Below are 26,971 nucleotides of genomic sequence, written 5' to 3'. Positions count from 1 at the left end.
GAAGGGGCGGGGCTAGGGGGAGGGGTCCCCTTCTCGCGGGTTTTTTTTGTTTGTTTTTTTCTTTTTTTTTGAGACGGAGTTTCGCTCTTGTTGCCCAGGCTGGAGTGCAATGGCGCCATCTCGGCTCACCCCAACCTCCACCTCCCAGGTTCAAGCGATTCTCCTGTCTCAGCCTCCCGAGTAGCTGGGATTACAGACATGCACCACCACGTCCGGCTAATTTAGTATTTTTAGTAGAGACAGGATTTCTCCATATTGGTCAGGCTGGTCTCGAACTCCGGACCTCAGGTGATCCGCCCGCCTCGGCCTCCCAAAGTGCTGGGAATACAGACGTGAGCCACCGCGCCCGGCCTTGTTTTTTAAAAATTAGAGACAGGCGCCTGGCTATATTACCCAGGCTGGTCTCGAACTCCTGGCCTCAAGCGATCCTCCTGCCTTGGCCTCCCCTCCCAAAGTGTTGGGATTACAGGCGTGAGCCATCGGGATCATCTTGATGTTTGTTTTTGTTTTTGTTTTTTTGTTTTGTTTTGTTTTGTTTTGGAGACAGAGTCACACTCCGTTTCCGAAGCCGTAGTGCAAAGGCGTGATCACGGCTCACTTCAGCCTCGACCTCTCAGGGCTGAGGTGAGCCTCCCACCAAAGCCTCCCGAGTAGCTGGGAAAACAGGCATGCGCCACTACGCCTGGCTTATTTATTTATTTACTTACTTATTTATTTTTGTGGAGACAGGGTTTTGTCATGTTGCCCAGGCTGTTCTCAAACTCCTAGGCTCCAACAATCACTCCTCTCACCTCAGCCTCCCAAAGTGCTGGGATTACAGGCGTGAGCCACCAAGCCCTGCCTCTCGGGTTCTCAAAATTCAGCGGTACTTGGGCTGGTGTTCCACAGACTGGGGCTCCGGGAGAATGAGACTGTCGTCTGAGACTGGGGCTGTAGCTTGCTCTCTGGAGTTGGTTTCACTTGGGGCTCGGAACAGATTCGTTTTCCAGGGCTAGGATCCCCAATAATAATCTCTGTGAGGGGAAGGACCTCATTGGGGTTGTGTACTCAGCTGACACCTGGGAACTTGAGTCCCTAACTAGGGAATAGAGCGCATGTCTAGCCTGGGCCCCCCAAGTAGAAATAGGGGTATCTTTGGGTTGGGTACTCATCTCTGGATAAAGCTCACATTTTGGGGGGACATAGGGGCTCTGTGGAGCTGAGGTCCCCGTCTGAGAATCAGCTTACTTTTTTTAAATTTTGTTATTGTTATTATTTTATTTTATTTTATTTTTTGAGACTGAGTCTCGCTCTGTCGCCGAGGCTGGAGTGCAGTGGTGTCATCTCAGCTCACTGCAGCTTCCGCCTCCCGAGTTCAAGCGATTCTTCTGCCTCAGCCTGGTCTTGAATTCCTGACCTCGTGATCTGCCCGCCTTGGCCTCCCAAAGTGCTGGGATTACAGGCATGAGCCAACGCGCCCGGCCTATTTTATTTATTTATTTATTTATTTATTTATTTATTTTTTTTTTTTTTTTTTTTTTTTGAGACGGAGTCTTGCTCTGCCGCCCAGGCTGGAGTGCAGTGGCCGGCTCTCAGCTCACTGCAAGCTCCGCCTCCCGGGTTCACGCCATTCTCCTGTCTCAGCCTCCCGAGTAGCTGGGACTACAGGCGCCCGCCTCGTCGCCCGGCTAGTTTTTTGTATTTTTTAGTAGAAACGGGGTTTCACCGTATTAGCCAGGATGGTCTCGATCTCCTGACCTCGTGATCCGCCCGTCTCGGCCTCCCAAAGTGCTGGGATTACAGGCTTGAGCCACCGCGCCCGGCCTTATTTATTTATTTTTAATTAATTTTTTTTTGAGACGGAGTTTCACTCTTTCACTGAGGCTGGAGTGAAATGGCGCAATCTCGGCTCGCTGCAACCTCTGCCCTCCGGATTCAAGCGATTCTCCTGCCTCAGCCTCCTGAGTAGCTGGATTACAGGCGCGTGCCACCAGGCCCGGCTAATTTTTGTATTTTCAGTAGAGACGGAGTTTCACCATCTTGGCCAGGCTGGTCCTGGACTCTTGACCTCAGGTGATCCACCCTCCTCGGCCTCCCAAAGTGGTAGGATTACAGGCGTGAGCCACTGCGCCCGGCCCGAGAATCAGATTATTTTATGAGCTGTATTATTCAGATGAAGTTGGGGTTATTTCTAGGCTCTAGTCTCCCTCTAAAGTTAAGAGTGTCATGGGCTGGGGTCTTCATCAAGGGCCTGGAACCCAGCTTGTGTTCCTGCTCCAGGACAGAGGTTCAAACATGAAATATGGTATACTGTAGTCTTCTCTTGAAATACAAGGAGGCTTTTAGGAATTAGGGTCCCTTCTACGAAACAGAGCGCAATTACAGCCATGGTGCCTGCTAGGCTTGGGAGATCAGAGCGTCCAGGACAAAACTCTGGACTCGCCCACTGTAACCCACTGTCAGCCCGGGGACCTATCGCCAGCCAACTGAGTCAATTTGTCTATGATTGGTTTGCGGCAAAAGCCAAGTGGCTCACAGCCTATTGAATAATAGAGGAGGCGGACCTGAGGCGAGGTTGGGACCTAACATGAAGAATAGAAGGAAAATGATGGACGTAAAGTTGAGCCTATGGAGGGCAAGGCGGACCGGGAATCTAACTTCACCGAAAGGGCATGGACTGGGTGTTTGGCTGGTTGCTAAGGAGAGGTTGGCGCTACCGGAGCATGAGAGTGATTGGTGGACGTAAGAAAAGATGTAACCAATGAAAGGAGAGCTGCGAGACTTAGGGCCCAATCAGTGAAGGGGAGTAGCCTGGACCGTACCGATGTGTTCATTAGGTAGGGGGAGCCCTTGGAAAATTATAGACCAGAGGTTGACATGGTGAACCCTGGAAGCAAAGAATAGTGAAAATGTAATTTGTATTTCTTCTAAAATGGAAGTAATGAGGAAATTAACTCATGCTTCTAGCTTCGATAGGAATGTGATAGAGAATTTCCCCTGTAGGTGCTTCGTATGGTGCGCTCCGCTGGATCACGTGAGCCAGTTCCAAGATGGCGGCAGGGGTGGCCGGGTGGGGGGTTGAGGCAGAGGAGTTCGAAGATGCGCCTGATGTGGAGCCGCTGGAGCCTACGCTTAGCAACATCATCGAGCAGCGCAGCCTGAAGTGGATCTTCGTCGGGGGCAAGGGTGGAGTGGGCAAGACCACCTGCAGGTAAGGAGGCTGCGGCGGGGTCCAGGAGGCGTGTAGAATATACCACTGGGCGAAGGGGAGGCCAAGGACCGGTTTTTCCACCACGACCGGGGCCAGGGGGCTGGCGGGAGTCTTTGGGTTTCACTCTCTGGAAGTTACCTGGAGCAGATGAGAAAGACCTCCTCAATGCAGCCCTAGCACCCTCTGAATTGGACCATCCATGTTGGGGCTCAAGTGCAGCGCCCGGGGGACGGGGAAGCGCTTAGATGTCCCCATCAACTGGACCGTACCTGAGTGAATCCAGAGTTGTGGGTAGGGGCGGCACCAGAACAAGCAATCCTAGTTTGGTAAACCTTGGTGTTTCATGCCCAAGGCGAGAGTGAGGGTAGAAAGCGAGGGAGAGGGCACATGATCAGACTGTCCCAGGCAGCTACAGGCAGGAGGTGTCCATGGGGCAGATTATCCTGGACAAATGGACTGAACCATCCTGTGCTTACCAGGGAGTGCAAGGGACCCCTTAGCTTATTAAAGAAGGGAGCACGGAGTCAAGCTATGCTGGCTGGACAGCTGGGCCATGCCACTGTGCCCAGCAAAGACGCAGCAGGCACTAGGCCAGACAGACTCAGTCATTTGAACCTTATTTCTCTAGTCCACATAGAAGGGTCAGTAGATAAATCAGAGAGGGTTCCTTTGTAGGGATTGAGGCTCAATGCCACCGTAACCCATACTCTCCTCTCAAGGCCCCTGCTTATCTGGGTCACCTGCTCCAGGGAAACTACCACTACCCTTGCAGACCCAGGCAACAGAGCCCAACCCCTCATCCCCTGTCTTTTGACTTTTCCTTTACCCAGCTGCAGTCTGGCAGTCCAGCTCTCCAAGGGGCGTGAGAGTGTGCTGATCATCTCCACAGACCCAGCTCACAACATCTCAGATGCTTTTGACCAGAAGTTCTCAAAGGTGCCTACTAAGGTCAAAGGCTATGACAACCTCTTTGCTATGGTGAGTGGAGCAGGGCTTAGCCCCCACTTCTGGGAAAGGCCTCTTCCAGCCTTTCTTGTGTGCACACACCAGCAGCCACCATGTCCTATCCACTCTTTATCCCGTGTTTCTCCTGTTTCACCCCTTCCTCAACATATTCACAAGGGAACCAATGAGGAATTGCAGAGCGGGAAGCACACAGAGTGCCTGAAGCTTATTGAGCCAGGGTAGGGGAAGGAGAAGTTGGAGAGACCAATCAGAGCCACATGGTGTGGTACCTTATGGGCCATGGTAAGAAGTTTGGTATTGACTCCAGGTTTAATGGGAAGCTGTTTGTTTTAAGCAGGTCAGTGTCATGGCCAAGTTCATGTTTGAAAAGTACCCTCTGACGGCCAGGTGGAGATTTAATTGTCAGTCAGCGCAGAAGCAGGGAAACTAACAAGGAGATTGGGGATGTAACCAGTTGAGAGATGACAACATCCTGGACTCTGGTGGAGGCAAAATGTTGAGGGAGAAATAGTCAGATTTGAGATTTTTTTTTTTTTTTTTTTTTGAGACGGAGTCTTGCTCTGCCACCCAGGCTGGAGTGCAGTGGCCGGATCTCAGCTCACTGCAAGCTCCGCCTCCCGGGTTTATGCCATTCTCCTGCCTCAGCCTCCCGAGTAGCTGGGACTACAGGCGCCCGCCTCGTCGCCCGGCTAGTTTTTTGTATTTTTAAGTAGAGACAGGGTTTCACCGTATTAGCCAGGATGGTCTCGATCTCCTGACCTCGTGATCCGCCCGTCTCGGCCTCCCAAAGTGCTGGGATTACAGGCTTGAGCCACCGCGCCCGGCCTTTTTTTTTTTTTTTAAACACTCAGGACTCCTGTGTCTCCCAGGCTGGAGTGCAGTGACCCGATCTAGGCTCACTGCAACCTCCACCTCCCAAGTTCAAGCAGTTCTCCTGCCTCAGCCTACCGAGTAGCTGGCATTACAGGCATGCACCACCACTGCCTGTTAGTTTTGTATTTTTAGTAAAGACAGGTTTTCACCATGTTGGCCAGGCTGGTCTCGAAGTCCTGACCTCAAGTGATCTGACCTCCTCGGCCTCCCACAGTGCTGAGATTACAGGCATGAGCCACCACATCGCACTAGGGATGTATTTTGGAAGTAAGCCAGTGAGATTACTTGGTTGTAATGGGTGAGAGAAAGAAGTGAATTGATTACATGTCTTTCTTGTCTCTCTAAGCAGCTAGGATGGGGAAAACTAGGAAAGGAGTAGGTGTAGAATGGACAAATCAAGAATTTCATTTTGTCCGCAGTGAATCGGAGGTGCCCACTGGAAATCCAAGTGGAAACATCATGACAATAACTTGTTTATGTGAGTCTGGAGCCCAGAGGAGGTTGGCATTCATTTGGAAGTCACTGTCCCAAGGTTGACATTTAAAGCTGTGTGAGGGCTGGGCATCGTGGCTCACGCCTGTAATCCTAGCACTTTGAGAAGCTAAGGTGGGCGGATCACTTGAGGTCAGGAGTTCGAGACCAGCCTGGCCAACATGGTGAAACCCTGTCTCTACTAAAAATATAAAACAGTTAGCTGGGCACGGTGGCATGTGCCTGTAATACCAGCTACCCATGAGGCTAAGGCAGGAAAATCGCTTGAACCCAGGAGACAGAGATTCTCCTGCCTCAGCCTCTAGAGTAGCTGGGATTACAAATGCCTACCACCATGCCCGGCTAATTTTTGTATTTTTGTATTTTTAGTAGAGATGAGGTTTTACCACGTCTAAAAAAAAAATATGCCAGGCATGGTGGCTCCTGTCATCCCAGCACTTTGGGAGTCCCAGGCGGGTGGATCATAAGGTCAGGATATCCAGACCATCCTGGCTAACACGGTGAAACCCTGTCTCTACTAAAAATACAAAAAAAATTACCTGGGCATGGTGGCAGGCGTCTAGAGTCCCAGCTGCTCCAGAGGCTGAGTCAGGAGAATGACATGAACCTGGGAGGCGGAGCTTGCAGTGAGCCGAAATCACGCCACTGTACTCCAGCCTGGGCGACAGAGCGAGAATCTGTCTGAAAACACAAAATAAAGACTGGACGCGGTGGCTCATGCCTGTAATCCCAGCACTTTGGGAGGCCGAGACGGGTGGATCACGAGGTCAGGAGATCAAGACCATCCTGGCTAACGCAGTGAAACCCCGTCCCTAGTAAAAATACAAAAACATAGCCGGGCGTGGTGGCAGGTGCCTGTAGTCCCAGCTACTTGGGAGGCTGAGGCAGGAGAATGGCGTGAACCCGGGAGGCAGAGCTTGCAGTGAGCCGAGATCGCACCACTGCACTCCAGCCTGGGCAGCAGAGCAAGAATCAGTCTCACACACAAAAAAAAAAAGTACAAAAATTAGCCAGGTGTTAGCCGGGCACAGTGGCAGGCACCTGTAATCCCAGCTACTTGGGAGGCTGAGGCAGGAGAATCGCTTGAACTTAGAGGGGCAGAGGTTGCAATGAGCCGAGATCGTGCCACTGCATTCCAGCCTGGGTGACAGAGTGAGACTCCATCTCAAAAAAAATAAATAAATACAGTAGCCAGGCGTGGTGGCGGGCACCTGTAGTCCCAGCTACTCGGGAGGCTGAGGCAGGAGAATGGCGTGAACCCGAGAGACAGAGCTTGCAGTGAGCTGAGATGGCACCACTGCATTACAGCCTGAACGACAGAGCAAGACTCCATCTCAAAAAAAATAAAGAAATAAAAAATAAAATAAAGAGATGCTGCAGAGTGAGGATGCTGGCAGAGGACAGTCCTCAGGTGGGATGAGCTCCATCCAGCATACAGACCCAGGACTTGGGCGCTGCCAGGGTCAGGGACTGGGAGAGAAACAGGAGGAACTGGGGCACTTCCTCAGCGGAGATGAGGGTGTTGGCAGCCAATGGCTTCTCTTTCTCACCAAGGAACGGGCAAGAGCCTCAGCAGTGAATGGGATAGAAGTTTGAGGAGGGAGAAAATGCCACATAAACACTTCTTAAGGTAGCAGAGGGAACCAGAATTCTCTGGATCACCAAGTGTCCATTGGAGATTTGTGTTCAGAAGAGAGGAGCAAGGGCCGGGTGTGGTGGCTCACGCCTGTAATCCCAGCACTTTGGGAGGCTGAGGAGGGTGGATCACGAGGTCAGGAGTTAAAGACCAGCCTGGCCAAGGTGGTGAAATTCTGTCTGTACTAAAAATACAAAAATTAGCCAGGCCTGGTGTCAGACGCTTGTAATCCCAGAAACTTGGGAGGCTGAGGCAAAGAATTGCTTGAACCCGGGAGTTGGAGGTTGCAGTGAGTTGAGATTGCGCCACTGCACTCCAGCCTGGGTGACAGAGTGAGACTCCATTTCCAAAAAAAGAAAAACAAAAGGGTGGGGAGCAAGATGGGAATACTCTTCAGGAGTGTTCAGACCCTCAAGTGCAGTGATACTAAAGAGCTAGAAAGCCACACTTATAATTTCAGTGCTTGCAGAGACTGAGACAGGATGATCACTTGAGGGAGGCCAGGAGTTAAAATTAGCTGGGCATGGTGGTATGTGCCTATAGTTCCAGTAAGTCGGTAGGTTGAGGCAGGAGGATCGTTTGAGCCTAGGAGTTTGAGGCTGCAATGAGCTATGTGTGAGATGCTATCTCTTTTTTTTTTTGAGACTGTTTCGCTCTGTCACCCAGGCTGGAGTGCAGTGGTGTGATCTCAGCTAACTGCAACTCCCACCTCCTGAGTTTAAGCGATTCTCCTGCCTCAGCCTCCCAAGTAGCTGTGATTACAGGTGCCTGCCACCACATCCAGCTAATTTTTTTATTGTTGTTGTTGTTTTGGTTTTTTTGGGGTTTTTTGTTTTGATTTTTGTTTTTTGAGACAGTCTTACTCTGTTGCCCAGGCTGCAAATGCAGTGGTGCAATCTCGGTTCACTGTAACCTCTCCCTCCTGATTTCAAGTGATTCTCCTGCCTCAGCCTCCTAAGTAGCTGGGACTACAGGCGCCCGCCACCACGCCCGGCTAATTTTTTGTATTTTTAGTAGAGACAGAGTTTCACCATGTTGGCCAAGCTGGTCTCGAACTCCCAACCTCAAGTGATCTGTCCGTCTCCACCTCCCAAAGGACTGGAATTACAGGCGTGAGCTACCATGCCTGGCCGGATTCTGCATACATGTTGACGACCTCTGTGCCAGGCACTGTTCATGTTTCACCGTATCAGCCAGGATGGTCTCGGTCTCCTGACCTCGTGATCCGCCCACCTCGGCCTCCCAAAGTGTTGGGATTACAGGCATGAACCACCGCACCTGGCCTGTATTTCTTTTTAATAGAGACAGGGTTTCACGATGTTGGCCGTGCTATTTTCAATTTCCTGACTTCAAGTGATCTGCCCAGCTTGGCCTCCTAATATGCTGGGATTACACATGTGAGCTACCACGCCCAGCCAAGACGCTATCTCTAAAAGAAAGAAAAAAAAAAAAGCTGCAAGTAACCAGAGTGGGGGATTTTGCCAACAGCAGCGGGAAAGGGAGTGTTTGCAGAGGGAACCTATGGAGGCTGGGCTGGATAAGGGTGCCAGCCAAGAGGAACACACAATTTACAGGGGCCAGGTGAGGGGATGAAGTGGCCCAAAGAGGCTTAGAATACGTGAGGCATAAGAGGAGGTTACGGTCAGAGAGTGGTACTAGGGTGTAGTGATGAGGGGGCAAGCTCCCCAAGAGGAAATGACCCCTAAGGCCAGCGAGTTGGGTACTTCCCCATGGGACCCATGAAGTCACCAAGAAGAGGTGACAAAGGAGGAGGATAAAGAGGGAGGCATTGGCCGGCCGTGGTGGCCCACACCTGTAATCCCAGCACTTTGGGAGGCTGAGGTGGGCGGATCACCTGAGGCTGGGTGTTCAAGACCAGCCTGACCAACATGGAAAAACCCCGTCTCTACTAAAAATACAAAATTAGCTGGGGTGGTGGCGCATGCCTGTAATCCCAGCTACTCAGGAGGCTGAGGCAGGAGAATTGCTTGAACCCAGAAGGCAGAGGTCGCCGTGAGCTGAGATTGTACCATTGTCCAGCCTGGACAACAAGAGCGAAACTCCATCTCAAAAAATATATATATGTACAAAAAATTAGCCAGGCATGGTGGGGCATGCCTGTAGTCTCAGCTACTTGGGAAGCTGAGGCAGGAGAATCGCTTGAATCCAGAAGGCGGAGGTTGCAGTGAGCCAAGATCATGCCACTGCACTCCAGCCTAGGCAACCAGAACAAAACTCCATCTCGGGCAAACAAAAAAACAGGGAGGCATTGAGTCTGAGACTGGCCAGGGACCCCAGCCGTGGCCATCCCTTCATAGATTCTACGTACATGTTTGTGTTTTGTTTTGTTGTTTTTTAACACAGAGTCTCACTCTGGCACCCAGGCTGGAGTGCAATGGTGTGACCTCGGCCCACTGTAACCTCCGCCTGCTGGGTTCAAGCGATTCCCCTGCCTCAACCTCCAGAGTAGCTAAGATTATAGGCATCTGCCACTATGCCTGGCTAATTTTTGTATTTTTAGTAGAGACAGGGTTTCACCATGTTGGCCAAGCTGGTCTCCAACTCCCGACCTCAGGTGATCTGCCCGTCTCCACCTCCCAAAGGACTGGAATTACAGGCGTGAGCTATCGTGCCTGGCCAGATTCTGCATATGTGTTGACGACCTCTGTGCCAGGCACTATTCATGCTAAGTGCTGAGGACACAGCAGTGAGCTAGATGGTAAAACCCTTGCCCTTGAGGGGATGCCCCTCCATCTGCTCTGGAGACAGATGATAAACATGATAAGGGAATCATGAGGGATGTGAGGAAGGGCTAATTTTTTTTTTGCAGATGTGTCTTGCTATATTGCCCAGGCTGGTGTCCAACTCCTGGGTTCAAGCGATCCTCCCATCTCATTATCCTGAGTGCCTGGGACTATAGGCGTGAGCTATCCTGCCCAGCTCCTAAGGACTAAACCTTAAGGAGAAAGGAAGGCAGGGCAGGGGATGTCGGTGGATCTGTGCTGTTATTTAGGGTGGTCAAGGAATCTCTCAGTGGAGGGATGGATGATCTGGAAGAGGTCATGGCCCATTCACGGGAGTATCTGGGGTTACAAGTGACCGGTTACTAGTGGGGAGTAGCAATGTAAATGGCCCGCAGTGGCTTTCGGCTTCCCTTTGAGGGCCCTGGCCACAGCTTGCAATTTTCCCTTTGTTTTTCACCCTTTATGCAACCATACAAAACCCTAAGTGCTACCTCAGGGTCGCCCCAGCCGTGACCTAATGAAACGCCTGTGGTCAGAGCCCGCCACAGGCTCCCTCTGGCCCTGTGCCCGGGTAGGAAGACTCCCCCAGCAGTAGCAGCAACCTCAGTCTCATCCCTTTGGCCCCCAGGAGATTGACCCCAGCCTGGGTGTGGCGGAGCTGCCTGACGAGTTCTTCGAGGAGGACAACATGCTGAGCATGGGCAAGAAGATGATGCAGGAGGCCATGAGCGCATTTCCCGGCATCGATGAGGCCATGAGCTATGCCGAGGTCATGAGGTCAGGCCCAGCCAGCAGGGGTGGGGGCTGCCTGGGGAAGGGGAAGAGTGGACACAGAGGGCCTGACCGCTGTCTCCCCTCAGGCTGGTGAAGGGCATGAACTTCTCGGTGGTGGTGTTTGACACGGCACCCACGGGCCACACACTGAGGCTGCTCAACTTCCCCACCATCGTGGAGCGGGGCCTGGGCCGGCTTATGCAGATCAAGAACCAGATCAGCCCTTTCATCTCACAGGCAGGCGGCGGGGGCCCCCACCTGCACCATCCAGGCAGCTGGGAGTGAGAATAGGCCCAGGCCCCTAGACCCTCAGACACGGACTACCAATTCCCTTTCCTTCCCACCCCTTCTCTCTCTGGAGTTCTCCCTGTAGGGCATGGGAGGGAGCTGTCTGTCCTTCCCCACAGGCAGGACTCAGTGTCCCTGCCCCTGCCCACTAAATACCCTAAACAGAGCCAGAAAGCACATTTCAGAACCAGGCAACCTGCCTTCAAACCCTCTGCACTCACCATGTGACCCAACTGCTGTGTGACCTCAAGCAAATCACTTCACCTCTCCGGGCCTCAACTTCCTTGTCTTGCAAATGGAGATCATGAGAGTGCCCCATGGGTTTTCTTGAACTCCTAGCCTCAAGCAGTACACTCACCTCGACCTCCCAAAGCGCTGGGATTACAGGCATGAGCCACTGTGCCCAGCCCCCGTGGGCTATCACGATGACAACCCCAAAGCCCCCACAGTGCTGCACACCACCAGCACCACCCACCATGGTGTATATGCATGTGTGGGGGTGTGTGTGTGCTCTGTGAGGACCTGTGCCTCAGGTGGTAACACTGGGCACTTACTGTGTGCCAGACACTGTTCTGAGCACATTATATGCATCAGCTCATCTGGTACAACAGGTCTGGGAGGTAAAGTTTAGAGATGGGAAAACTGAGGCTCCAGAAGGTCAAGCCCCTTAGCCATAGTTCCCTAGAAATGGCAAGGCTGAGGCTGGCCGCATTGGCTCACGCCTGTAATCCTAACACTTCGCAAGGCCAAGGCGGGTGGATCGCCTGTGGTCAGGAGTTCAAGACCAGCTTGGCCAAAAATTGTGAAACCCCACCTGTACTAAAAATACAAAAATTAGCCGGGCATGGTGGCGCATGCCTGTATTCCCAGCTACTTGGGAGGCTGAGGCAGGAGAATCGCTTGAACCCGGGAGGCGGAGGGTTGCAGTGAGCCAAGATCACACAACTGCACTCCAGCCTGGGCAACAGAGCGAGACTCCATTTCAAGAAAAGAAGAAAGAAATGGCAAAGCTAGTATTTGACCAACCCCAGGAATCTGCTCACGGGCCTGAGCCTTTAACCGCTGGGAGGTATCAGGAGTCATCCCTCCGGTGTTTAGTGAACCCCCAACCCAGGAGGTTTAATGAGCCCCAGGTAAGCTATGAGCCCTCCCACATCCCCCCTGCAGATGTGCAACATGCTGGGCCTGGGGGACATGAACGCAGACCAGCTGGCCTCCAAGCTAGAGGAGACTCTGCCCGTCATCCGCTCAGTCAGCGAGCAGTTCAAGGACCCTGTGAGTGGTGGTCTGGCTGGCAGTGAGAGGCCTGGGGGCTGAGGACCATGGGAGAACCAGCTCCTCACTGTCCTCTCTTGTGCCCTGTAGGAGCAGACAACTTTCATCTGTGTATGCATTGCTGAGTTCCTGTCCCTGTATGAGACAGAGAGGCTGATCCAGGAGCTGGCCAAGTGCAAGATCGACACGCACAATATCATTGTCAACCAGCTTGTCTTCCCTGATCCCGAGAAGCCCTGCAAGATGTGTGAGGCCCGCCACAAGATCCAGGCCAAGTATCTGGACCAGGTGTGCCCACCCACCCAGCACTGGCTCAGCAGAGGCACCTCTGCCCCTTTATTCTCTGACCTTTTGCTCCACCTTCTGGCCCTCTGGCCTAGCCTCCTGCCCTTTGCCCCCACATTTCAGATCCTTCACCCTTATTCCGGCCATAGAGGAGTGTGGCTGGCCTGGCCTAGGTCCCTGTGACCCTGGAGAGCAGGTGGTCTAGCCCAGTGATCTCTGGCCATACTGACCCGACTCCCACTTATGACACCTTAAGCTCCTGCCCTATATTCTCTCCCTGACCCTGGAAGTTTCCTAGCTCAACCCCTTCTATTGATCCACACTGTCTCTGCCTTCCTGCCCCCTGACCACTGCCTTCTACCCTCTGCCCTGGCTGCAGATGGAGGACCTGTATGAAGACTTCCACATCGTGAAGCTGCCGCTGTTACCCCATGAGGTGCGGGGGGCAGACAAGGTCAACACCTTCTCGGCCCTCCTCCTGGAGCCCTACAAGCCCCCCAGTGCCCAGTAGCACAGCTGCCAGCCCCAACCGCTGCCATTTCACACTCACCCTCCACCTTCCCCACCCCCTCGGGGCAGAGTTTGCACAAAGTCCCCCCCATAATACAGGGGGAGCCACTTGGGCAGGAGGCAGGGAGGGGTCCATTCCCCCTGGTGGGGCTGGTGGGGAGCTGTAGTTGCCTCCTACCTCTCCCACCTCTTGCTCTTTAATAAAATGATGTTAAACTGCTGTGTTTGTTGACACTGGGAGGTGAGGGTAAGCACCTTTATGTACAGTTGCACAGATTGTGCACTGCAAAGCAGCGTCACATCTGCAGGGGCCCATTCACAACAGACCTAAGAGAGACGCAAGTTCACTGTGGCAACTTTGGAAGGAGGGTGTCTTGGGTGAGAGATACCTTCGTCTCATTCTGTATGGGTTAAGGTATCCCTAGGTGTCCCTGCTGGGGCTGTGAAGCCTGGAATGGAAGGCAGAGGCATTTGCCCAGTTCCTTGGAGGTTCAGAGCGTGGGAACTGGGAGGCCCCTTGGCCAGCCCCAGGCTGGTGGGGAGCGGATTAGGCCGGCAGTGGGCCCGGCGCTGCCTGCTGTTTGGTTTGGGAATTAGTGGGCGCCCTGGGGAGAGGCCAGGCCTGCCAGACTGGGGATTAACAGTCTCCACCCCCCAATTCCTGCCCCCATGGGATGGCATCAGCCCCTCCCAGCAAAGGGCTGCAGCAAGGGGGCTGGTTAGTGGGCAGGATGACAGAGGACTTGGGCTGGAGGGGCTCCTGAAGTCTCATCCTGACTCCAGAGCGGTCTCAGGCTATGGACACACAAGCCTGGAAGGCACCTAGTGGACCCCCTTATCCCCTGCCCTTCGCTTCTCCCTCTGCCACTGCCTGCACTGCTATTGTCCCCACTTGGGAGACTCAGAATGGGGCATGACCTTGAGAGTTTGCAAGTTCCAAGCCAGAGCTGGCTAGGGGGGACAGAAAGGGGGTTCCTGAGGACACACACGAGTCAAAGTGGTGTTCAGGCTGGGCGCGGTGGCTCACACCTGTAATCCCAGCACTTTGGGAGGCTGAAGTGGGTGGATCACCTGACGCCAGAAGTTCAAGACCAGCCTGGCCAACATGGCGAAACTTCATCTCTACTTAAAATACAAAAATTAGTCGGGCATGATGTTCGGGTGCCTGTAGTCCCAGCTGCTCTGGATGCTGAGGTGGGAGAATCGCTTGAACCCCGGAGGCAGAGGTTGCAGTGAGCCGAGACAGAGTAAGACACTATCTCAAAAAAAAAAAGAAAGTGGTGTTCAGGTCGGGTCATGATGGCTCACGTATGTAATCCCAGCACTTTGGGAGGCCGAGGCAGGCGGATCACGAAGTCAGGAGTTGGAGGCCAGCCTCCAACTACTTTCTACTAAAAATACAAAAATTAGCCAGGCTTGGTGGTTCCCGCCTATAATCCCTGCTACTTGGGAGGCTGAGGCAAGAGAATCACTTGAACCTGGGAGGCGGAAGTTGCACTGAGCCAAGATTGCTCCATTGCACGCCGGTCTGGGCAACAGAGTGAGACTCTGTCTCAAAAAAAAACTGTTCAGACCGTGCACACCCAGAGTCTGGGTGTGCCAGGGTGTGTGTATAAGGGGAACCCCACCAGGAGCCTAGACTTGTCACTCCAACTCCCTGGGGTGTGCACAAACAGGTGTGGGCCTGTTGGGGTGGCGTGTGTAAACAAACACGATGGTACAGCCGGTTCCGCACCAAACTGCCAGGATCCAAATCCCAGCTGTGCTACGAACAAGATGAGATGTGACATCGGAGCCTCAGTTTCCCTACTTGGATAGTAAGTTCACCAACTTAGCATGCCTGTAAGGATTCCATGAGATGAAACGCACAAGGCATTTATACCAGCACCAGACAGGAAACCCCAAGAAATGTTTGTTATTTTTCGTTGTCACAATTAGTAAGCATATCAACTAGCCCAGGAAGCCTGCCCCCAGCCCCTGCGGGAATTCAGCAGTCGGAAGTGTGTGGGGATGCGGGTGAGCTGGGGGAGGGAGGATGAAAAGGAGGAGCCGGCTTCAGTGAGTGCAAGGACACTTCCTAGGGAGTGGGGGCTGCTGGTCGAGAACTGAGCTCGTCAGCACTGAGCCTGCCACCGCCTTGCCAGGTTCTGCAGCTGACGGCACCGCCCCAGCTGCCCCTCGCCCCCAATTTATGGGCTGTCCGGCAGCTGGACAGCGAAGGCATGGGTCACAGGGTGGCCAGCCCAGGCGGGTTCCTAATTACCCCGGGCAGGGTGAACATCTGCCATTCTGGGAACACAGTGTCCCAGCCTGCCGGGCTTGGAACCTCGGGCGGGGCTATGCAGAATGCACGAGGGGCTCCTGAGCCCTCTAGGATGCCCGTCCCAGGGTTTTACCCCTCCCACACCAATCTGTGTGTCTGCCCCTCCCACACCAATCTGTGTGTTAATGTCCTCCAAGCTGGACAATGGAGGGGGAGTGGGTACTGTTTGTACCAGGCTGGGAGTGTCCCCTTTACAGGTGTGTCTGTGAAGAATGAACATCTGCCCAGAATCCATGCCAAATGCAGGACAAGGTTTTGTGTCCCTAAGCTTGTGTGTCCGTGGCAACGCTGAGAGTATCTGAGACCTGTGTGTGTGGGTATGGGCATGCCGCCGGGAGGGAGCATTGGAAAGGGGGTTGCCTTCACATATTGGTGTGCAAATGGTGGTGAGTTTCAACAGCGGTGATAGCTAGGGTACCCTTGAGACAGGGGTGGCTGTTGTGTGTGTCTTTGCAAGATTGGTGAACCTAAGGCCCCTCTCTGAGCCTGGGATTGTGTGCCACCACACTGAGGAAAGGGTTTTTGCATTTGGTGTGTGATCATGGGTGTATCTTTGCACAGAGGAGATCAGGAATAAAACCTCCTTGCAGTGGTGTATGACTGTGTGTGTGAAGGCATTCTGAGGTCTGGGTGGGGTCTGTGCTTGGCTGGTTGTGTGGGTGTCTTTGTTACTCGGTATGATTATGAGGGAATCCAGACCGTTGGTAGCACTGTGTGTGTGTGAGGGGAGAGCCTAGTATGTCAGGGTCCACCTGCCTTATGTATGCATGATGGGGGCAGAGGGGTTGAGGTACGTGTACCTTGTATGACTCTGGAAGGTTCTGTGACAGTGTGTACTGCCCCTCTGGGTCACCATAGTTATGTGAGATTGTCTTTTTGTTTTTTCAATAGAGATGGGGATCTCACTATGTTGTCCAGGCTGGTCTTGAACTCCTGGCTCAAGTGATCCTCCCACCTAAGCCTCCCAAAGGGCTAAAATTACAAGCGTGAGCCATTATGCCTGGCTGAGGCTCTCTTAAGAGCAGCTGGATTTGTGTCTGGAACTATGTGTGTTTCTGCGTGCATCTCCGTGACACTGTGATTACAGGTGACTGTGGAGTGACCCAGGCTCACTAAGCAGTGTGTGTGTGTCCACCATCCCTGCCTCCTCCCCCAGCCTCTGGGTTCCAGATCCTTACGACCTGCCACTGAGTGACTGGGAGGGGAATAGGGAGGGGCAAAGGAGGACAAGGCGGATTTCTCCCCCAGTGCCAGGTAACAAACTTGTGGGACTCCAAACAAAGTTCTGAAGCTGCAGCCCAGCCGAGGGAGGAGGACCAGGAAAGGGGAGCACACCCACTCCCCAGCCCCACCCAACGCCAAAGCCACCCGCCCATTCCATCCCTGTCCCTGTGGGTCCCTGCACCGGCCATCTTCAACACAGGTGAGATGAGCCCAGGCTTGGGGAAATAGGGGGCCCTGAGGGAATAGGGAACCTGAGGGCAGGAATGCATCCGGAGTCCTCCCGGGGTGGGGAGTAGAGGGTTTGGAAGGCTGGAGGGGAATGGAGAGAGGAAAGGTCAAGGAGGATCTGGGAGGAAAAGGGAGTGGGGGGAGGAAAAGGGCCATTAAGCAGAAGGTGGACAGGCTGGGGCAGGGGAGCTAGGGGACCCGGAGGCTTAGGGACAGGGCTTCAGAGGGAGTGCAGGGAGTGGAGTGGGTCGAGACTTGGAGCTGGGGAAGTGGAGAAGGAGGAGACAGAAATAGGGGCTGAGGGAGAGAATTTGGGGGAGGTGGAGCCTTGAGAACCTAGAAACTCAGGCGCTGGGGACTCGCGGAGTGGGGGATGCTACAGGTGGCCTCTAAGTGAAGGGGATCGGGGCAAGGGTGACTCGGGAGGTGACTGCAGGGACTCAAGGGTCTTGGTGGTGAGGGACGGCAGGTACCAGAGCCTGGGGCCAGGAGTCTAGGGAAGGGGACGGCCTGAGACGGGTCAGGGAGTGGCACTGGGGGCTGGACTAGACTGAGTAAAGCTGGGAGGAGAAGGCAACTGAGGCAAGGGTCAGGACTGAAGGGGTGGCCGGCCGGAACATGGGTGGACTCCCTGTGCTCAGTTATCCCCGCACCTCTTCACCCCCACCCGCAGCCCCTACCTGGGCCACCTACTCTCCCTTGGCCACACCTGCCGGGTGCCACGATGACTGTCACCTACACAGCCCGAGTGGCGAATGCCCGCTTCGGTGGCTTCTCCCAGCTGCTGCTGCTGTGGCGTGGGAGCATCTACAAACTCCTGTGGCGAGAGCTGCTCTGTTTCCTCGGGTTCTACATGGCGCTGAGTGCTGCCTACCGGTGAGGCTGCCCTGGGGTGCTCATGTTCTAGGGGAGGGGGGCAGCTATTATATATATATTATATAGATATATACACACATATATATACACACACACATATGTATTATATACACACATATATTATATATACACACACACATATGTATTATATACACACATATATTATATATACACACATATATATACACACATATATTATATATACACACATATAATATATACATATATGTATATATCTATATATAATATATATATAATTTTTATATATTATATATACACACATACATATTTTTTAATTGAGATGGAGTCTCGCTCTGTCACCAAGGCTGGAGTGCAGTGGCATAATCTCGTCCCACTGCCACCTCCATCTCCCAGGTTCAAGCGATTCTCCTGCCTCGGCCTCCCTAGTAGCTATGATTACAGGTGCCAGCCACCACGCCTGGCTAATTTTTTTGTATTTTTGGTAGAGACGGGGTTTCACCACGTTGGCCAGGCTGGTCTCAAACTTCTGACCTCAAGTGATCCCCCTGCCTCGGCCTCCCAAAGTGCTGGAATTATAGGCGTGACCCACAGCACCCAGCCGGGGGCAGCTATTATAAAAGAAGCCAGGGCGAGGGGCACAGCAAGAGAGATCTGAAGCTGGGGATGGAGTGGCCCCTGTGACCTGTGACCCCTCATCTCTATCCCGCAGCTTTGTGCTGACCGAAGGGCAGAAGCGTTACTTCGAGAAGCTTGTCATTTACTGTGACCAGTATGCCAGCCTCATCCCTGTCTCCTTCGTGCTTGGTGCGGTCCAACCCCCAACTCCCCCGTTCCCATGTCCCTGAGAAGCCCATATCCATTCATGCCTTTTGAGGAGCCTCCATTCCTGCCCCTCTGAGACTCCTACCTCAAATCCAACCCCCACAATACCCCCCCATTTTTGGATCCATATAATGAAGATGCCAGATGTGGCCCTACACTCTGAGACCTGGGGTGTCACCTGAGGTCACAGTGCCTCCTGAGGTGCCCCCAAGAGAGCTCCATCTCACCCACAGGGCTTATTCCTGGTCACCCTGGGGATTCCCACCAGTGTCTGCTGTGTTACTAGGGGGGACAAGCCCCTAACCCTCCAGGGACCCCATAGGACTTCATCCTCTCAATTCCAGCCTGGGGGCATTTCTCTGACAAGTCCTGGGCCCCCAGGGACCACATGTGACCCGAGCCTGCCCAAGGCTCCCTGATGTAGACCCTGTCCCCAACCCCTTCAGAAGTTCCTGATTCAGGAGCTGGGTAGGGCTATTGCAACAAGCTTGACCAGGTGTCCCCGATGTACACCCCGACAAACCAGACCCCTCTCCCCTTGTTTTAGGTTCCTATGCATTCACAGCAAGCGACAGTCTGCCCATGTGCCCCTAACATGGGCTCTGTGCCTCTGTCCCCATACTGGGATCCCAATGTCACATCTGAGGTGACTCCCAAGTAGCCAGTGACCTAAAGGCTGCTCTGCCTTTCTCCCTTTTTTTTTTTTTTTTTTTTGAGATGGAGTCTCGCCCTGTTGCCCAGGCTGGAGTGCAATGGTGCGATCTCTGCTCACTGCAACCTCCACCTCCTGGGTTCAAGTGATTCTCCTGCCTCAGTCTCCCGAATAGCTGAGACTACAGGTGCGCCGCCATGCCCGGCTAATTTTTGTATTTTTAGTAGAGATGCAGTTTCACCATGCTGGCCAGGCTGGCCTCGAACTCCTGACCTTGTGATACGCCCCCCTCGGCCTCCCAAGGAGCTGGGATTACAGGCGTGAGCCACTGCACCCCGCAACTGGCCTTTCTGACCTCAGGGCTGGACCCCCAAGTTCCCAGCCCAAGCGTGGTGAGGTTGGCCAGCACGCTTGGGTTTCCCTGATGCAGACCTTATGTTGCCCCTTCTCCCACAACCTGGGCCCCCAAACCCCTGGCCCTGGTGTCCCCACTGAACCCCCATTCCGCTCCCCTGCAGGCTTCTATGTGACGCTGGTGGTGAACCGCTGGTGGAGCCAGTACCTATGCATGCCGCTGCCCGACGCGCTCATGTGCGTGGTGGCGGGCACCGTGCACGGACGCGACGACCGCGGCCGCCTCTACCGGCGCACACTCATGCGCTACGCAGGGCTCTCCGCCGTGCTCATCCTGCGCTCTGTCAGCACCGCGGTGTTCAAGCGCTTTCCCACCATAGATCACGTGGTGGAGGCTGGTGAGTACACAGCCAGAGGCAGGGCAGAGACCGGGCAAGGACCCGGTGGAGGGGGGCAAGGGGTTAGCTATCCCTGACCTCTTTCCTCCAGGGTTTATGACCCGCGAGGAGCGCAAGAAGTTCGAAAACCTGAACTCGTCCTACAACAAGTATTGGGTGCCCTGCGTCTGGTTCTCCAATCTGGCGGCGCAGGCCCGGCGCGAGGGCCGTATCCGCGACAACAGCGCCCTTAAGCTGCTGCTCGAGGTGGGCCCACCAGGAGGTCATTCATATAGAATACCAGGGAAATTGTACCCCTGGAGCTGTGTCAACGGCGGCCCGCCACGCACCCCTCACGAGACCGATTTCAAGCACCCTCACCAGGTGCACACTTACCTCCATGGGGCAGATTCCAACGCCCTTGAGGGACAACCCCTGTGTGCATGGTCCCTCATCCAGGTGCACACTCACCACCAAATACCCTCCCTGAAACCCCCAAAGCACACTCCCAATTCCCACCCACCTCCATCCCGGGTACCCCCACTTAATATCCCTGGGTGAGCTCACCATTCAGGCCTCCTCATGACCTGTCTCCACCCCCAGGAGCTGAACGTGTTTCGGGGCAAATGTGGAATGCTCTTTCACTACGACTGGATTAGCGTACCCCTCGTCTACACGCAGGTAACCCCATCGTGCCTCTGTTTATATTCGGTGTCAGTGGCCCTGATGCACGGTTTCCAAGGGGAAACCGAGAACTAGCTAAAACCCCCATCATAGCCTTGGCCCTCAATGACCCCCTTGAGCCCTGCCCTGCCCTACCAGGTGGTGACCATCGCACTGTACAGCTACTTCCTGGCTTGCCTCATTGGTCGCCAGTTCCTGGACCCGGCTCAGGGTTACAAAGACCATGACCTAGACCTGTGTGTGCCCATCTTCACCCTCTTGCAGTTCTTCTTCTACGCCGGCTGGCTCAAGGTAGGTGGGTGATCCAGGCTGGAATTTCGTGGGTGGGGCGGACATGGGGTTCTCAAGTTTCCACCTAACTCCTCCCTCTCCTCTCAGGTAGCTGAGCAGCTCATCAACCCCTTCGGAGAGGATGACGATGACTTTGAGACCAACTTTCTGATCGATCGAAACTTCCAGGTAAGACTCAGGTTCCAGGTGAGACTTCCAGGTGGCGACCATCCCGGAGTGCCCAACAGGGTTCTGGTCCCACCCCCGCCAAGTCTTGCTGGGTCTCGCCCCAAACCATACTTCTCTCTGTGGTCCTGGCGGATTGCCCTGCCCCCACTTTACCCTGTGTGTTTGCATCCGTAGGTGTCCATGCTGGCAGTGGACGAGATGTATGATGACCTGGCTGTGCTGGAGAAGGACTTGTACTGGGATGCGGCAGAGGCTCGTGCCCCCTACACAGCGGCTACTGTCTTCCAGCTGCGGCAACCTTCCTTCCAGGGCTCCACCTTCGACATCACGTGAGCCAGTTGGGTGGGCAGGGCTTATGGCCTGAAAAGGTTAAGGGGACTCAATTCTAGAGATGGGGATAAGATCGAAAGTCTCAGGACTGTGATAAGGGAAGAAGCTAAGATAGGAGTCAGGGGACAAGGTCAAGGTCTGAGACCAGGCCACTGACTGGGGACGGAGCTAAGGGCTGAGGTCAGTGAGGATCAGACAGGTCAGAGGTGATTCCAAAGGAGATGAGGGCTGAGGCCAGGAGCCACTGCTCACGCCTATAATCCCAGTACTTTGGGAGGCCGAGGCGGGAGGATCCTTTGAGCAAGCCCAGGAGTTCAGCCCAGCCTGGGCAACATAGTGAGACTCCTGTCTCTACTAAAAATAAAAAATTAGCCAAGCATGGTGGTTCATGTCTGTAGTCCCAGTTATTCAGGAGGCTGAGGTGGGAGGATCGCTTGAGTCCTGGAGTTCAAGGCTGCAGTGAGCCATAATGACACCACTGCACTCCAGCCTGGGGAACAGAGCAAGAGCTTGTCTCTAAAAAAATAAAAATAAAGGCCAGGCGTGGTGGCTAATGCCTTCAATCCCAGCACTTTGGGAGGCCAAGGCAGGTGGATCGCTTGAGGTCAGGAGTTTGAGACCAGCCTGGCCAACATGGTGAAACCCTGTCTTTACTAAAAATACAAAACTGGCCGGGCTTGGTGACTCACGCCTGTAATCCCAGCTACTCGGGAGAATGAGGCAGGAAAATCACTTGAACCCAGGAGGCAGAGGTTGCAGTGAGCCGAGATTGCACCATTGCTCTCTAGCCTGGGCAAAAAGAGTAAAACGCCATTTCAAAAAAATAAAAATAGGCTGGGTGCAGTGGCTCACGCCTCTAATCCCAGCATTTTAGAAGGCCAAGGTGGGCGGATCACGAAGTCAGGAGTTCAAGACTAGCCTGGCCAACATAGTCAAGTCCTGTCTGTACTAAAAATACAAAAATTAGCCGGTGTGGTGGCACGTGCCTGTGGTCTCAGGTACTTGGGAGGCTGAGGCAGGATCCCAGGAGGCGAAGGTTGTGGTGAGCTGAGATCTCGCCACTGCACTCCAGCCTGGGCAACAGAGCGAGACTCCATTTAAAAAAAAATTAAATTAAATTAAATTAAAATTTAAAAGGAAATGGGGCTGAGCCACAACTGAGGTTTGAGATCCAAGTTCAAGTGGCAACAGAGGGTGAGGCCAGGCTCTGGGTTTAGGAGCTAAGGTCTTTGGGGAAAAGGTCTTTGGGGATAAGTGGGACAAAAGGGTGGGTGGAGTCAGGGAAATGCCTGGGACCCCGCTCTGTCAACAAGAAGCGAGGCCGCAGCGCTGGCCCAATGTTGGTCCCGCAGGCTGGCCAAAGAAGACATGCAGTTCCAGCGGCTGGACGGCTTGGATGGGCCAATGGGCGAGGCGCCCGGCGACTTCCTGCAGCGCCTCCTGCCGGCGGGCGCGGGCATGGCCGCGGGAGGACCCCTGGGCCGTCGCCTGTCCTTTCTACTCCGCAAGAACAGCTGCGTGTCGGAGGCGTCTACCGGGGCCAGCTGCTCATGCGCGGTTGTCCCCGAAGGCGCGGCCCCAGAGTGCAGCTGCGGGGACCCGCTGCTCGATCCCGGCCTGCCGGAGCCCGAGCCCCCGCCCCCTGCGGGTCCTGAACCTCTTGCCCTCATCCCTGGGCCTGTCGACCCCTTCAGCATCGTGACCATGCCCGGACCTCGGGGTCCGGCGCCACCCTGGCTGCCCAGCCCTATTGGCGAGGAGGAGGAGAATCTGGCCTGAGATCTTAGAGCCCAGCCGCCTAAGGACAGGGAACCAGGTCCCTGCACGGCACACAGGCAGGTGTCCCGGTCTGCATAAGCCTCGTGTGCCTTTGTAAAGTCCACCTACACTTTTGACCAGCTCTCGCTGCCTGCCTGGGTTTGGCGCTGTGCTAGGGGCGAGAGTTCTTCCAGACTCTTGGACCAGCCCGCCCTTACCACCATCTTTACTTCCCAACCCCCACTGCCTGAGAGGTCTTCATCAATGTCCTGCCTGAATTCTTTCCTTCAAGTGAAGATGTGACTGACTATCTCATCGAGTTGTCATGAGGATGAAAGAATGGCATTAAAGCATTTGGTATATAGTAGGTGCTCAATAAATTGCTAGTGGTTTTTATTCAAACGTTGCTAGTCTGATTTCTCCTGCCAGGCATTATCCATTGTCCTAAGTAAAATGTGGGAGTTCTTGCAGGTTTCGTATTTATTTATTTATTATTTATTTTTATTTATTTATTTTTTTGAGACGCAGTCTCGCTCTGTCACCCGGGCTGGAGTGCGGTGGCCGGATCTCAGCTCACTGCAAGCTCCACCTCCCGAGTTTCTGCCATTCTCCTGCCTCAGCCTCCAAGTAGCTGGGACTACAGGCGCCTGCCACCTCGCCCGACTAATTTTTTTGTATTTTTTAGTAGAGAAGGGGTTTCACCGTGTTAGCCAGGATGGTCTCGATCTCCTGACCTCGTGATCTGCCCATCTCGGCCTCCCAAAGTGCTGGGATTACAGGCTTGAGCCACTGCGCCCGGCCTATTTCTTATTTTTGAGATGGAGTCTCCCTCTGTCACCCAGCCTGGAGTGCAATGGTGTGATCTCTGCTCACTGCAACCTCTGCCTCCTGGGCCCAAGCAATTCTCCTGCCTCGGCCTTCCAAGTATCTGGGATTACAGGCACGCACCACCATGCCCAGCTATTTTTTTGTATTTTTAGTAGAGAGGGGGTTTCACCATGTTGGCCAGGCTGGTCTTGAACTCTTGACATCAGGTGATCCACCCGCTTCTGCCTCCCAAAGTGCTGGGATTACAGGTGTGAGCCATCAAGCCCAGCTGCAGATTTCGTCTTCCTTCTCCTCCTTCTCCTCTTCCTCCTCCTCCTCCACCACAACCACCATGCCCAGCTTATTCCAGATTTGGTTGTTTTTTTCTTTGAGACAGAGTCTCACTTCATTACCCAGGCTGGAGTGCAGTGGCACGATCTTGGGTCAGTGCAACCTCCACCTCCCTGGTTCAAGGGAGTCTCGTGCCTCAGCCTCCCGAGTAACTGGGATTACAGGTGCACACCACCACACCTGGATAATTTTTTGTATTTTTAGTACAGACAGGGTTTCACCTCTTCCAGGTTTTATGATGGTGCCCTGCTTACTTCTTCCCAAACTCTGCTCTCTGAAATATCCACATCAGCGCCCTGGCATTACTCATTAATGAGCCAGCCACTGTCCCAGGATCATGGGTTCTTCTTCCCTCAAGCCTCTGCATTCTCAGGCCCTCTGGGCTTCAGGTTTTACTAATTTAATCACACGGACTCCTGATGAGTCCTGAATATAAAAGTCCAGCCAAGGCAGTGAGCTATGATCACGCCACTGCACTCCAGCCTGGGCAACACAGTGAGACCCTGTCTCAAAAAAAAAAAAAAAAGGCCTGGCATGGTGGGGGTCATGCCTGCACTTTCAGCTGGGAGGCAGAGGTAGGTGGATCATTTGAGGTCAGGAGCTCAAGACAGGCCTGGCCAGCATGGTAAAAGCCCGTCTCTACTAAAAACACAAAAATTAGGCCGGGCGCGGTGGCTCAAGCCTGTAATCCCAGCACTTTGGGAGGCAGAGACGGGCGGATCACGAGGTCAGAAGATCGAGACCATCCTGGCTAACACGGTGAAACCCCGTCTCTACTAAAAAATACAAAAAAATTAGTCGGGCGAGGTGGTGGGCGCCTGTAGTCCCAGCTACTCGGGAGGCTGAGGCAGGAGAATGGCGTGAACCCAGGAGGTGGAGCTTGCAGTGAGCTGAGATCCGGCCACAGCACTCCAGCCTGGGCGGCAGAGCGAGACTCCGTCTCAAAAAAAAAAAAAAAACACACAAAAATTAGCCAGGCGAGGTGGTGGGCACCAATAATCTCAGCTACTCAGAGGCTGAGGCAGGAGAATCGCTTGAACCTGAGAGACAGAGGTTGCAGTGAGATTGTGCCACTGCACTCAAGCCTGGGCGGCTACAGAGTGAGACCCCATCTAAAATAGAAAAGAAAGAAAAGGAAAGAAAAAGAAAGAAGAAAGAAAACAAGGCTGGGCGCGGTGGCGCAAGCCTGTAATCCCAGCACTTTGGGAGGCCGAGACGGGCGGATCACGAGGTCAGGAGATCGAGACCATCCTGGCTAATACGGTGAAACCCCGTCTCTACTAAAAAATACAAAAAACTAGCCGGGCGACGAGGCGGGCGCCTGTAGTCCCAGCTACTCGGGAGGCTGAGACAGGAGAATGGCGTGAATCCGGGAGGCGGAGCTTGCAGTGAGCTGAGAGCCGGCCACTGCACTCCAGCCTGGGTGGCAGAGCAAGACTCCGTCTCAAAAAAAAAAAAAAAAAAAAAAAAGAAAAGAAAACAGAAATTCAGCCAGGATCCCTTCTCTAACTGTAGACCCAGAAAGCCAACTGCCTCTCAGATGTCTCCTTGCAGAGATCTCACAGACACTTCAAACGTAACACACCTGAAATCCAGCTCCTAATCAGCCCCCCAATCTGCCCCACCCTGTGTGTTAGCTTTGTCTTTCCAGGTACTGAGGCCAAAAGAAGTCATGTGAATTCCTCTTCCCACCACAGGCCATCACACCAACCCAGCAGCAAATCTTACCAGCTTTGCCTTGATTTTTATTTTTATTTTTTGTTTTTGAGATGTAATTTCGCTCTTGTCACCAGGCTGTATTGCAATGGCACGATTTTTGCTCACTGAAACCTTCACCTCCCAGGTTCAAGTGATTCTCCTGCCTCAGCCTCCCAAGTAGCTTGGATTATAGGCGACCAGTACACTCAGCTAATTTTTGTATTTTTAGAGACAGGGTTTCACCATGTTGGCCAGCCAAAGTGCTGGGATCACAGGCGTGAGTCACCATGCCCTGCCAGCTTTGCCTGTAAATCGTATCTAGAATCTAACCATTTCTCACTCCTCCAGGGCCGCCAGCCTGGCCAGAGCCTCATTATCACCCACCCACCCGGACTACCAACCTGGTCTTCTAGCTCTGGCCCTGGCCTCCTAAGCCTGTTTCTCCCAGAGTGGCCACCAGAGGGCGCCTATGAACACCAGGGCCAGGTCACATCCCTCCTTTGCTTAGACTCTTCCATGGCTCCCACCTCACTTAGAATAAAAGTTAAAGTAGTCTCTGCAGCCCACAAGTCCCTGAATAATCTCCCCACCCTCATCTGCTTTCTTTCATTTTTACTTTTATATTTTTTTGAGACGGAGTCTTGCTTTGTCTCCCAGGCTGGAGTGCCAGTGGCGCCATCTTGGCTCACCGTGGCAAGCAAGCTCCGCCTCCGGGGTTCACGCCATTCTCCTGCCTCAGCCTCCCGAGTGGCTGGGACTACAGGCATCCGCCACCATGCCCGGCTAATTTTTTTGTATTTTTATTTTTATTTATTATTATTATTTTGAGACCTAGTTTTGCTCTTGTTGCCCAGGCTGGAGTGCAATGGCATGATCTCTGCTCACAACATCCGCCTGCCGGGTTCAAGCAATTCTCATGCCTCGGCCTCCTGAGTAGCTGGGATTACAGGCGTGTGCCACCACATCCGGCTAATTTTCTATGTTTTTTTTTTAGTAGAGACGGGGTTTCTCCA

At 53.6% G+C, this 26,971-nt stretch overlaps 2 protein-coding genes across 2 annotated transcripts; both read left to right on the top strand.

Moving 5' to 3' along the window:
* The first annotated feature begins 2,781 nt into the window (after positions 1-2,781).
* On the top strand, positions 2,782-13,253 carry GET3 (guided entry of tail-anchored proteins factor 3, ATPase). The gene is made up of 7 exons (XM_033200470.1): positions 2,782-3,190; positions 4,021-4,168; positions 10,530-10,678; positions 10,762-10,912; positions 12,131-12,238; positions 12,329-12,526; positions 12,903-13,253. The coding sequence occupies exons 1-7, from the start codon at positions 3,030-3,032 to the stop codon at positions 13,032-13,034; spliced, it is 1,047 nt and encodes a 348-aa protein (XP_033056361.1). The 5' UTR covers positions 2,782-3,029; the 3' UTR covers positions 13,035-13,253.
* Positions 13,254-16,614: 3,361 nt separating this feature from the next.
* On the top strand, positions 16,615-23,504 carry BEST2 (bestrophin 2). Its single transcript, XM_033200469.1, has 10 exons — positions 16,615-16,779; positions 17,482-17,684; positions 18,376-18,470; positions 19,659-19,892; positions 19,984-20,138; positions 20,475-20,552; positions 20,694-20,846; positions 20,934-21,014; positions 21,189-21,343; positions 22,697-23,504. Exons 2-10 carry the CDS (start codon positions 17,533-17,535, stop codon positions 23,121-23,123), a joined length of 1,530 nt encoding a protein of 509 aa, XP_033056360.1. The 5' UTR covers positions 16,615-16,779; positions 17,482-17,532; the 3' UTR covers positions 23,124-23,504.
* The last annotated feature ends 3,467 nt before the right edge of the window (positions 23,505-26,971 follow it).

This window comes from Trachypithecus francoisi, unplaced genomic scaffold (assembly GCF_009764315.1).
Source record: "Trachypithecus francoisi isolate TF-2019V2 unplaced genomic scaffold, Tfra_2.0 Lachesis_group5, whole genome shotgun sequence".
NCBI classification, from domain to species: Eukaryota; Metazoa; Chordata; class Mammalia; order Primates; family Cercopithecidae; genus Trachypithecus; species Trachypithecus francoisi.
The sequence above is the reverse complement of the archived record's forward strand: the minus strand, read 5'-3'. Positions and strand labels throughout refer to the sequence as shown.